Below are 13,451 nucleotides of genomic sequence, written 5' to 3' on the forward strand. Positions count from 1 at the left end.
CAACATTAAAAACAGGCTAAAGGTTGATTGTATTGTAATTCAGGACTGAAGTAACAGGTTGTAAAAAGGAGGCTTTAAGACTGAAATGAAATATGTGTCAGCCTTACCTTTTTGCGCTTTCAGACTCTCTGACCCCAGAGATAGAAGCTGACCGCAGTGGGGGCAGAACAGATGCTGAAAGGACAATACAAGGTAGGAATTTGCAAAAGGCTATAAATCTAGATCTTACTATATTAGTTTTTCCTCTGCTTTAGCCTGCTATTCAAGCATGCAGCCTACCATCTGGGCCACATCAAAACAAGTTCATACAAGGTCAAGTTCATCTGGCATTTTTTTATAAGAGAGAATTCATTTTGCGCTGATAGATTTCCTTTAAATTAGCGGGTCATTTCTGTTTAGATAATGCAATTAAAGAGGAATAATTAATTTGAGACAATGCAGAACTGCTTCCAGTGTGCCTAAGATGAATGTGCGTATAGTGACTGCAGTCTAATTCATAGAAAAAAGAATGTTTTTTCAAACTTTGCATCAGAATAATTGGTAAATTACTTCCAACTATTTCAAGGCATATGTTTTCAAGAAGCAAAGTCAAGTACATAAAGCTATGTATTCATATTTCAAACTGTGCCCCTGAATCTAGGTAAACATTCCTGAGTATCATTTAATTAATTAGTACATATCCATAACTGGTTTATAAGTGCACATATATTTGCAAAATATATACATAACTCATTATGTATTTTTGAATAGATGGGTAGCTAGATACAAAGATAGTAAACAGTGAAGTATTAATAAAGTGCACATTTCCAAGGTTGTGTTTAGTTTATACTATCTGTGAAAGCTGATATGCTAAATGTGCTGACATGAATACTGAACAGCGAAAAATAGCATTTATTTTCAATTTTAAATGAAGGTACATTCTTCAAAGACAAGCCTAAAATGATTAGCCGAAGTAATCTCTCGGAGATGCCTTTCGTTTGCATTTTAAAGTCAATCACTCTAAAAGTATCATTTGCTGTCTTTTTGTGTGTTATTGAATTTCGTTTACCAACTCCTCTAAGGTGTTGTGGTTGCCATTAGCCTATAGAAAAATATTCAGAAAGATAATGAGCAGCATATTTATTAAACATATGTCAAAAATAGAAAGAGAACAGGAAGTTTCTTTTCACACATCAGGAAATTCAGCACAGGGCATGCCATGAATTATTTTGTGAGGTGTGAATTCAATAGACCAGGAGTGGCATGATAGCAGTGAGGTGATGAGTGATCACTGATTGGACTCTGTAAGCTGTACCAAAATCTAGTCAGCTTCATTTAGCTTAATTTAACCACCTGCCTATTTTCCGACTGTTGTCTTCTACCTTTTATTTCACTGAAACCAGTCCCAAGAAGCTTCATTTTTGTTTGAAAGCTTAATGGACAGAAAGATAAATTGGATATTATTTCATGTACGCTGTTTGTTGTGTACACAAACTACAAAAAATGACTGGCCACAACAAAGATTAAGCAATAGCACCATTTCAGAGCAATTGATGACTTTTTCACTGATTTGAATGCTCAAACACCGTTCTCTAGATGCTGGATCCAGATTGGGATGCTGGATATCAGTGGGCAAATATGCTTTATGCTGTTTTTGGCTTATCATAATTGTGACTAGGTTAAACAAGCCATTTAAAAAACAATAAATAAATAAACGTCACAAGTAATTTACTCCCAGTTTGGATCTGCAGTTTTGAGTTCTTTCTTCCCTGCCATGTGCAGTAATCACTGCCCAATCCTAAATTCATTTAGTCCACCATAGAGACAGTGTGGTGAAGTGGTTAGAGTGCTGGACTAGAACTAAACAGATCAAGCACCCAGTTATGGAGATCCTTGGTCGGTCACCATATCTCAGTGTTCTGAGGAGAAATCAAGAAGGGAGAGATACAAATGTAAAAAACATACTGCTACAAGTAGTATCACTGAGCTTCATACTAGATGAGTATCCAAAGATCAAAGTTCTCTTTCGACATTGGCATGAAGCTTTGGAGATCTCAGACTACATCAGAGAATGACTTCATGTCTCCTCTAGATGGGTCTAGTAGAAGGGAAGATAGAAAAGTATGCATGATTGCTTTATTCAACTATACATAAATCAGAGTGCTGTTAGGACAGATGCCTATTTACCATGAGTTATTAATACGTTGATTCCGAGGATAGGATTGTCAAAATGAAGGAATTGTTTTCTAATCAGTAGATATTAAAGAAGAAAGGTTTGTGTGACAGCAGAGAATCCTGCTGATTCACTGATTCAGGGGTACTTATTTCTGTAAAACTGATGTCTGCCCAGTAGCATTAGCAACCAGCCAGTGTAGACAAGTTGAGCCAGTGTGCATTCAGTGTGCAGTCCATGTGCATTCCCTGAATCCACTGCTTATTAATAGGTGAGGTCTTACATTCTGCATTACTTGCAACAGGATGCTTTCAGGGATGGCCCCATGTCAAATGTGAATATAACAATACAGAATGTTACTAGTAGGAATAGAGTATTATAAAAACTGTGTTTGAGAGAGATGCATTGTTACAGAATTGTTGCAGAAGCAATATCTACACCATTCTATAAACAGGCAGAGTTATTCCCCCCCCCCCCTTATATTGGCTTTTCAAGTGAATCATGTCTTCTCATGATATGGCCAAAGTACAAGAGTCTCATTTTAGTCATCTTGGATTCTAGGGAGAGTTCAGACCTGATCTCTTCTAGCACCCAGTTATTTGTCTTTTTAGGAGTCCATGGTATCCATAGAAATCTTCTCCAGCACCATATTTCAGATGACTTGATTTTCTGCTTTACATATGATATGTTCAGTATACAAGTTAAACAGATAGGATGATAAAATGCAGCCTTGCCTGACCCCCCTTGCTAATACGGAAACAGAATTCTGTCTTAACAGTAGCCTGCTGTCCTGGTTTTACATCAGGACAATCAAATATTGTGGCACACTTATTTCTTTAAGAGTGGTCCATAGTTTTTCATTATCTTTAGTCAAAGGCTTTGCTGTAATCTGTCAAGAACAGGCTGATTTTCTTCTGACATTCTTTGGTGCCTTCCATCATTGGATTTATTTTTGCAATGTGATCCCTAATGCCTCTTCTTTTCCTGAACCCACCTTGTACATCTGGTATCTCTTGCTCCATATATTGTAAAAGTTTTTGTTGTAGAATTTTGAGCATCAATTTGCTTATGTGGGAGATTATGTCTCTGTAAGTGGAAAGAGCTCTATTGGTATTCATTCTTTTCCTAAGAGTCCTGAGTGAAGATTGTCCATCACTTTCTGAAACATGAGGTTCATCTTCATATGGTTCTTCCACAAATGAATCTGTCATCCTTATAGCTCTTTTATATAGTTTTATGGAGTCTTATCTTCAGGCACTATCTCTTGTTTCATTTTGGATTGTCTCATCATAGGGTTTTCATGGTAAAAGACATCATAGGGTTTTCATGGTAAAAGATTTACCATTGCCTCCTTCTAGTAGTATTAACAAGTTTTAGCTGTGATGCCTGTCATAGTCTCTGAGAGATCCTCTGCCAGTTTCACACCCCTTCCCCACTACTGCTGTATCCCAGTAGCTGTTTGGCACTGACCAAGAAAATCCAGCAAATGCTGTGCTCAGCGAAGGACAGGAGAAACCCCCTCATGGCTGCAGGGGTTTACCACATACAATGCTGTTGTGGACAACTTTACATAGGGACCACCAGATGTAGTGTTCAGACACGAATCAAGGAACATGAGAGACACTGCAGACTAGTAAGTTTATTGCACAGGCCCTGGAAGGGCTGTCACCTTATGAAAGGGAGCGAGATGGGAATGGGAAGTGGCATAGAATGCAGTTTACCGAACAGGAGAACGCCGCGACCGCTGTAAGTTCCCATTCTGTTCTGGATGTGTTCCCCAGGGGCTGATTTTTGAGAACTGTTTAGAACCGTTCCCATCCCGCTCCTTTTTGTAACGTGACAGGCCCATTCCAGGGCCTGTGCGATAAACTTATAGGTCAGCTAGAAAAATCAGCAAGTTTCAGAATATAAGACAACTGGGGCATAGAATACTATTTGAAATTCTGGACCATGCCAACAACTACCGGGTTAGAATGCACAGGAAGGCTCTTGAAATCCACAGACACCTGGAAAATAAGAAATAAGAAAATAAGAAATGCTGACAGTAAACAAGGTTTGGCTACCAGTCCTGAAAACACCAAAGTCAAGACTCAAGACAAGCAAATGAACACCACCCAGACTCAAGGAGTTTCCCCTCAGACAATGGAGTACTAATTAAATACAGTTGGCTCTCAGAATCAAGGGAGATCTGTTTCAGATCCCTCTGCAGATACCAAAATTCATGGATACTCAAGTCCCATTGTCCTCACTGATGGCACAGCTACACAGCTGTGCCACCATTGAGGACAATGGTTCTTTGCCTCCCTGACTGTCCAAAGCCCGCCTTGCAGATTTCACTGCATGGGCAGCAGAGGGCTGCCCCTTCTTTCCACCTCCTTCCTCCCCCTCCCCCTCCTCTTCCCCCTGACCCCCCCACCACTGCCACTTCCTCCTCCCCCTACCTCTTCCTTCCTTCCTCTTCCTGGCTGCTACCTCCCCTTCTTCATCCTCCCTCCTCCTCTACCTCTTCCTCCTCACCTGCTGCCACCACTGCTGCTTTCTCTTCCCGCATCCTCTTCCTTCCTCCTGCTCTTTCTGCCACCACCTCTGCCTCTTCTTTTATCCTCTTCCTCCTCCTCTTCCCCCTACCACCATTGCCACTGCCTCATTGTCTTCCTCCTCTTCGTCCTCCTCCTCTGCCACACCCTCCCCCATGTGGGCTTGCCATCAGCAGGTGCTGGAATCCACAGATGGCAAGTCCACAGATATGGAGAGACTACTGTAGATACAAATCCCCTTGCATATCCTCTGCACAACACACTTCCAAGTTGCACCATTCAACATAGTACAACACACAAACTAACGCAAACATTAACATGTAAACGACTTCCTCCCAAATAAGGTTCCCACAGTTATACATACTCCACACACTTTCATGCCACCACCCTCTGAAGATGTATTCCACAGTTGCAGGTGGATCGTCAGGAATAAATTCTTCCAGAATGCAGCTACCCAACCTGAAAAACCCAAAGAAAACTATAGATGCCAGCCATGAAAGCCTTCGACTTCACAGAATTGGAGCTATTTAGACCACAGTTTAAACCCTTTTAGGACTATTTGGGACTGGAGAAATTTTAGGTCACATCATTTGTGAATCACTATTATATTTCTGAGTTTGGCCAAACCATCAAGACATTTCAAAATACAAATTGTAACTTTCTTTTCTTTGGTGCAGTCTTCAAGAGGAATATGGGTGTCGTTATTATAAAGATGTATGATACTAATGTAGAGTGGAGAGATACAACTCATAGACTGGAATTCAGGGGTGTTTTTTTAAACAATGTACATTCTGATTCTATGCAGACATTAGTGTGCCCAAATTAAGTGAACAGCACAGCACCTTGAACTCACTGATCTGATCTGATCCAAGAGCTAAAAGGACTTAGACTTGGTTACTAGTTAGAGAGTAGACTACTCTGAAAAATCAGAGGTTCCCAGGAAAACCAGGAAAGAATCCTTTCTGAGACCGTGGAGACCTTCTGCCGGTCAGAGTAGACAAAACTGGGCTATACTGATGCTCTTGACTCAGTATAAGACAGCTTCCTCTATTCCAAAATCAATCTATTTAGAAGTGGCTACTCTGCTTTTACTGCTATTGCTGGAAGGAGAAGACTGTGGCTGCTGCCACTGCTGAAATAAAGCAGTTTGAAACCACTTAACCTTCCTTCACTCAATGCTATGTAATTTGGGGATTTGTAGTTTGGTTGGGCACCAGAGCTAAATATCTCACAAGGAAAGCTAAATATCTCACAAAACTACAAATCCCAGTATTACATAGCCATGATCCATGTCAGTTAAAGCTGTGTCAAACTGCATTATTCCTGCTGTGCAGATGCAGCCACAGACTGCATGGTAGGTTCCATAGTGAAGAAGGCTTTAAAGGTTAAACCAAACTTTGCTAGGAGCTGCTGTTAGCAGGCATAAGAATTGCTCAAATAAATCTGCAACCACTCGACTGAAAGTATGAGCTGCATTGTTTTCTAAACGGATTTGCAATCCTTTTAATCTATTATTAAACAAGTCTAATGAGTATAATAGTCTGAGTAAATGAGCATTTGTTTGTGTGCAATTCTTCTACAACACACTTGTTTTATACGTGAAAGCTTACCTCTCTGAAATATCTTTTTATTAATAAACTGGCTATGATGTTTTCATTTTAGAAGCTTACTCTACTTCTGAATCCTGATGCCTGACAGCATAGGAAAGAAAAAAACTTTTCACAGAGCAAGTATGCTGAACGAACTTGACAACTGATCATCACAAATAGGAAATCTGTCTGGAATAAGAAAAACAAACTGCTCAATTTGGATTACCTCACTGCACCTCTTGTTTATAGCAAATGCATACTAATTGTGTACTATGTCAGTATTCTGTACATTCACACAATAGTATGCATCAAAAGTCATACAATCTATCAGGCTGAAGTAACCAAAGTCACACAGCTTGTAATTTTTCAATGTCAGGAAGATCCTTCTTAGCACCACAGAGTTGTAGTCATCAGCATGAAGATATAGTTGCTTTTATTACCAATCTCTCTCTGAATCTTTGTAATTTTTTTTTTTAAATTGTAAGTTCTGTGACATGGCTACTGATCACTTGGTTTAAAGGCCAGCCCCTCCATTTGAAGAACTCACAACTGGGAATCATCACATTCATTTCATACCAACTAAACCCCAGCAGTAAACATGCATCCCCAAATGGTAAGCCACAAAAACAAAGTTAATTGACAATTCATATCTTACGCATAATTACAGCATCAGAAATTTAAAGAGACTTCAGGCACAACAATCCAAAGACAAGATCTGACACTAAGTTTTGAAGCCTGAGAATTCACACCAGATTCTATTACTAGCGAGACATTTTCAACTGATCCATTTAGGGACAAAGGTGTGATATAAGTGCAGTAAATGAATAAATAACCTGTATATGTGCCTTCTTTTTTAAAACACACACACACACACACACACACACACACACACACTAACATCAAAGTATTTATTTATATGAATATTTACACCCCACTTAGTGTCACAAAATCTCTGGATACCTTACAGACATATGGTAGCCGAATACGAACGCAAACTTCTGTAATAAAATCCTTGCTTTGGAACATAGAGATGAAATAATGAAGACCTTGTACTATTGGCTGAAAAATTATGTGTATGTTTGTATAATCCTTCCAGATGCCTGTCGACATATGGCAACCCCATAAATTTCATAGGGTTTTCATCTACAAGGATTGCTCAGTAGTGGTTTTGCCATTTCCTTCCTCTAAAATATTCCCTCCAGCAGTTGGTATTCCCTGGTGGTCTGCCATCTAAGTACTAACCAGAGCTGACTCAGCTTAGCTTCCAAGATTAGATGGGATCTGGTACCTTTAGGGTATTTGGGCCTAATGAGAAAGTTTTACTAATTGCCAAAAGCTATTTGCTCTAAGACAACTGCAAAGCAGGAAGGGAAATTGCCCCCTTTGCCTCCCTTTGTTCAACAGTCTGCACTGTTATGTTTTCAGTATTGCAAAAGGGACATAAATACTTCTGGCTCATTTTTGCCATTTGAGGGGATCAGAGAGTCATGCTGGGTAGCTAAACTAGCACATCTGAGGCTAGATTTTGATAGTTTTGGCTACTTCTTGAACAAACAGTTGTTCCAAAATATTAAAACATATAATGGTGGCCCTGGGGACCAGAGGCATCAAGGGCGCACTTTGTGGGCCTGAAAACTGAAGGCAACTTGCTGGTAACACTTTGCCCACCCCTACTCTCAGGCAGCATCTAAAGATAATTCAATATTTTGAGTGGAGTGCTAAAAGTGCAGAAGTCTTATTGCTCCTGCTGTTGTGTGCCTTCAAGTCATTTCTGGCATATGGTGACCCTAAGCTGAACCTATCACAGGGTTTTCTTGGCAGAATTTGTTCAGAGGGATTTCGCCTTTGAGAGAGTGGGACTTACTCAAGGTAACCCAGTGAGTTCCTATGATTGAATAGGGATTTGAACCCTGGTCTTCTAGTGTCTTAGGCCCGTTACAAACGGGCAGGAAAGTACGTGCTCAGCACATACTAGGGTTAGAAAGGGGCGTCTCTTCCAGACGCCCCTAACCCTAGTACAGACTGAGTCCGCACAAAATGGCGGCGGCCGTTCCACACGGCCGCCGCCATTTTGACATAGCGGACATGCTGCGTCCGCATGTCGCGCCCTGGAAACGACGCCGCGAGTGCGCGCTTTGGCATTTGCACTTTGGCAATTTTTGTGCTCCTTCTTTGCAGCGTCCAGGAACCGCGCCGTTTGGCTGCTGCGGTTCCCGGATGCTGCAACCGGCAGCGGCAGCAGACCGCCACTTTTCGGCGGTCTGTAACCCACCTTAGTCTCTTTTTATGGGTTGATCACTGGTTTTATGCTTAGAGGGAGGGCTGTGTTTTGGGGGGGTTTTTTAATTATAATTTTTAATTATTTTATGTTTTATTTATACTGTTGGAATCCGCTTTGATTCCTTTGTGAAAAAGTGGAATACAAATAAATATTATTATTATTATTATTATTATTATTATTATTGTTGTTGTTGTTGTTGTTGTTGTTGTTGTTGTTATTAGTCCAACACTCAAACCACTGCTCCACGTTGGCTCTCATAGGAGTGCTAAAGTGAAGAAACAGGTTGAGAGCCCATTTGGGAATTCCAGTCTTGACTGAAATAGTTTTAAGTATGAATTATAAATAATATCTTGAGATGTTACTTTATGACCATTTCAGACACTTTCCAGTGTCAATTTGGAAACTGACATAGACTATCAGGATGAAAAAGGCCTTCTTAATTTTACCAGGAATGATTTTCCCCCCAAGATGATTCACAGCATATTCTTTCTCTCTAGATATAGCTATAAAGATAAAGGACAAAGGCAGGGCATAGTAAGAGTTTTCATAAAAGAGAAGAATAGTTACCTTGTGATCTATCATGTTGGCCACAGAAAGGTGAGAGTACACAGGTCAAAACATTACTCTAAACTCAATTTTTTAATGTTCTGACTCTCTGTTTTGAAGGATATTATAGTCGAAGGAACAAAAAGATTTGTAAGTCCATCAAATGTAGATGAGATAAAAAGTAACTCTCCTGGTAGTTACCATTGTTTTTCAGTGAAAGGAGGTATTCAATTGGTATTGCTTGTATGACAAAAAGCACCTGCTGAAATTCCTTCTTCTACACAACCATTAAAGGGACAGCAGCCCTGTCCCTTAATTCACCTGATAAACCTGTGCGTCTCACTAAGTGGATTGATATACACAAAGAACTCATGCTAGAATGAATAAATTAATTTTAAAGGTTCTGATAGAATCCACTGTCTCCCTTTCCTTTTCATACTGCTACTTCTATGGCTATCTCTTTGAAAACCAATAAAGATCTGGTGCAGGTCACACTCTCTCAGCCTCAGAGGGTGGCAAAGACAAGCTCCCTCTGAACAAGTCTTGCCAGGAAAACCCATGACAGGTTAACCTTAGGATTGCCATAAATCAAAAACAACTTGACGGCACACAACACCACTTAGGCCTTATGTTTTAAGTCTTAGACTAGTCCACCCATGTGAGAAGTTACTTGCTGCTACAGGACCAGTTACTGTTTATGCTACAGTAACAAAAATCCAAGCTACTCCCACCTTAAACCGTCACATGTGTGTGAGTTGGTGGAGGGAGGAAGAACTGGACATGATTTATTACTTGATATCTGTTGAACAGGTGGTGTTCTAATGTGTAGCTGGACCTATTTTGTGTAGTAAGAAAATAAAATCTGCTGTTGAAACCAAGAAATACAAGTAACTTCCATTGGCTCCCTGGAACATATACTTTGTTGTTTGCACTCTAGAAGAAAGCTGCAAGCTGTCATCTATCACAGCAAGTCCATGTCAAATAATCTTTTATTCTTTTACAAAGGATATGTGCTGTATTTTATATCCACTTAGTTCACACTAATATACAGTGTTTCCAATGAATTTGATATCAATTGGCATCTGCTTTGTTCTTACTTAGACCATGTCACCTAAATACTTCCTGCACTGCTAGCTTGATGTAGTGGTTTGGGTGTTGGACTACAACTCCGGAGAGCAGGGTGAAACTCCCCGTTCAACTATTGAATGGGTTAACTTGAGCAAGTCTCAGCCTCAGAGGAAGGGAAAGGCAAACCCCCTATGAACAAACCTGGCTGTGTAAATCCAGTACAGTGGTGCCTCGGGTTACGAAATTAATTCGTTCCGTGGCACCGTTCGTAACCCGAAAAGCCTTCGTAAGCCGAATTGCCATAGGCGCTAATGGGGAAAAGCCGCGATTCCGTGCGAAAAAGCCGAAAAAAGCACCAAAAGTTTTTTCGTAACCCGAAAAAACATTCGTAACCCGGAACAATGATTCCCTATGGGATTTTTTCGTATCCCGAAAATTTCGTAACCTGGGTATTTCGTATCCCGAGGTACCACTGTAACAGGATCACCCTAGAGTAGGAAAGTACTTGAAGGTACACAATAACAGCAACAATTAAACATAAATATGGTATGAAAACAATTCCATCAACAATGTGTAAGAACATTTTTGAGATTATCTGCACAGATAATATGATTTCAACACTTGACTTTAATGTTTAGTATTTGACAATACTAAACATTTGGCAGCTCATGAGATTTCATGTTTCAGTCTTGCAAATTAAAACCAAGGTGGTACTAAGTTTCCCATTCTGCAGTTGAATGCAAATTATTGCATTTAGCAGATGCTTGTTTCAGTTATCATTGAAACATTAGGTATAGAAAGAGAAGAAAAGCTACTAGTACAGTTTATGGCCTCGAGAACATTTCCCTGATTTGTCTGTCATATATAATTGAGGCCCAAATCATCACTAGGAAAACATGCGGTAATTATGTCCTTTACCTTACATACAGCCTTTTCCTCTTAACTAAGGATAAACAGTGGAATTATACTGCAGAGCACAAAAACTAAACAATAATAAATTTGTTTCCTGTCTCCTGGCACACCACTCTGTATTTTGGCAGCTTTTCAGCTCAAGCTAATCAATTAAAGACAACTTTGATTAAGTTAAACAAAAGGTAGTATTGATTGCTGGGAGTAACCTATAAATAGGCTATTGTTTCATAGTGTTCATAGGTCATTGTTAGCTAAACCTTTAAACTAGACAGTCATTCTATTTATCACCTAGGAAAGCAAAGCCAGAGGCAGAATCAAAGCACTAACTTAAACATTTCACTTTCTTTTTTGGGAGAAGAAAGTGAGTTTCTTTCAAAGTTGCAGACATAAACATTTCACAGTTAAAAAGAAGTGGCTGCATTCTGCAGTTCCCATCTTGTTTTACAACATACCTTCTCAGAGGTGTGTGAAAGAAGATACTTTCCCATTGCCCTTTCTACAAAATAAATGATTAATCAGTTGAAAGCTCTTCTCAAACATGATATTCTAAAAAGTTGTAAAATAACCCATGCACAAAAATGAATTCCAAAGTCTAAAAAACATTAAGTTGGATGTTCACGGTCAATGCAAATGTTCAGTACTTCACAAGAAAAAAAATATTGTAGTTAAGACGTGTGTTATATAATTCATAAAAAGTTATTTGCATATCTTTTCCACAGCCAGACATCTATTTCCAAACAAGAGAGGGCTTGCAGATTATTTTCTTGTTTGTACCTCATGTACATGATCACTGTGGCTGCATTCAGTTTGACACTACTTTTAACTTCCATGGCTCAATACTAAGGAATTCTGGGCATTGCAGTTTTGTGAGACGTTTAGCCTCCTCTGTCAGAGAGCTCTGGTCCCACGCTCCAAACACTTTACTGTTGCCTCACTTCCTGATAAACCCCTTATCATTCTAACGCCAAGATATCATGACCTTTCCATTTAAACAAACAGAATGCTATGCCTTCTTTATTAAAGGATTTCTGGGACCAGCAATAAGGCAGTACAGTATATTCTCATCCGTATAAGTAGTGTGCATGTTCAAAGCTCCAGTCAGTTATCCTCGTCATTCTGTTCCAACCTTTCCCCATATTTCATTGTTCTTTTCCAACTTTCATTCTATACTCCATGGCTACTCAGCATGTTCAGTACTCATTGAACTCTTTCAGGGGGCTTGCCCTCTTTGTTTTTGAAAGGGTGTTCTGCTTTATTTTACTTTGTTGTTCTGCTAATGTTGATGTTCTTTCAAGTAAGTTGAATAGTCTACTATTGGGCTGATTTTAGCTGAAATCCTGGGAGTACCAACTACTTGGGTTAGTCTTTAGAGCAGAGATAGCTATTAAATTGTTGGATTCCTTGTGTTTGTTACCATGGATTATACTGACTGGGTTTGCTGTGAGTTGTTGTCTAACCACATCTGGAGAAATGCATGGTTCCCAAACTCCTGTTAGTAGGAAGGTGTGAGTTTTGCAGCTCAATACAAAGCAAAGTGTTATTTCTGAGTAACACTGAAAGGGTTTGCCACACAGTCAAGCGCCCTATCTGTAATGGCCAAAAGGCCTTCTCCCCCCCCCCCACCCCGTTCTGACAGCTTACTGTTCAGATTTCTGACTTATGGTAACCCTAAGGCAACCCTATCACAGGGTTTTCTGGGGTTGAGAGTGTGTGACTCACTAAGGTCACACAGTGGGTTTCCATAGCCAAGCAGGGAATCAAACCTTGGTCTCCAGAGTCCAACACCTAAAACACTGTATCATCTGCCTCTTGAAAGCAGCATTAGAACATGCAAAATGCAGGTGAACTATTAGTGAACTATTTTCAGAATCTTGAACATAGAAGGAAGGATTTAAAATTCCGGACTCTTGAGAAAGTTTTGACTCAGGCAAAAATAAAATAAAATAAAGAATGCAATAAGGAGTGTTATGATACTACTAGGATCCTTAAACATCTGGTTTACAGATGCCTATGATCTGAGGGTGCTCTACAGCTTCATAAGCGGTGACCTGAGCCTGTGTAGATATTTCTCTCAGGTTGGGAGCCTGTACCAAACCATCTCTGATTTGATCTGATCTGACAATGGAATGCCCCCTCTTCAGGACTTTCTACCTACAGCCACCTTCTACATGGGAACATCTGTCACAGCTCCCATCTGTGGTGCTCCTCCGTGCTAGGAGAGTAATGTTTGCATCCAATTGACCCTCTACAGTAGTTCCTGACAGGGGACTGGGACTTTTCTCATTCCTAATCTGAGCGGGCTAGGTTTTTCAGGAATTGGTAAAAGTGCAATTCCTGCCTACTCTCATTTGCAATAAGCCCAAATG

At 39.9% G+C, this 13,451-nt stretch overlaps 1 protein-coding gene across 1 annotated transcript in view; it reads left to right on the forward strand.

The window, feature by feature from the left end:
* DACH1 (dachshund family transcription factor 1) overlaps window positions 1-13,451 on the forward strand; it is a 425,175-nt gene that overhangs the window by 388,068 nt on the left and 23,656 nt on the right. Inside the window, 1 exon segment of the mRNA XM_042460363.1 lies at window positions 124-192. Coding sequence (XP_042316297.1) covers window positions 124-192 — 69 coding nt within the window.

Source organism: Sceloporus undulatus, chromosome 3, assembly GCF_019175285.1.
Source record: "Sceloporus undulatus isolate JIND9_A2432 ecotype Alabama chromosome 3, SceUnd_v1.1, whole genome shotgun sequence".
Lineage (NCBI taxonomy): Eukaryota > Metazoa > Chordata > Lepidosauria > Squamata > Phrynosomatidae > Sceloporus > Sceloporus undulatus.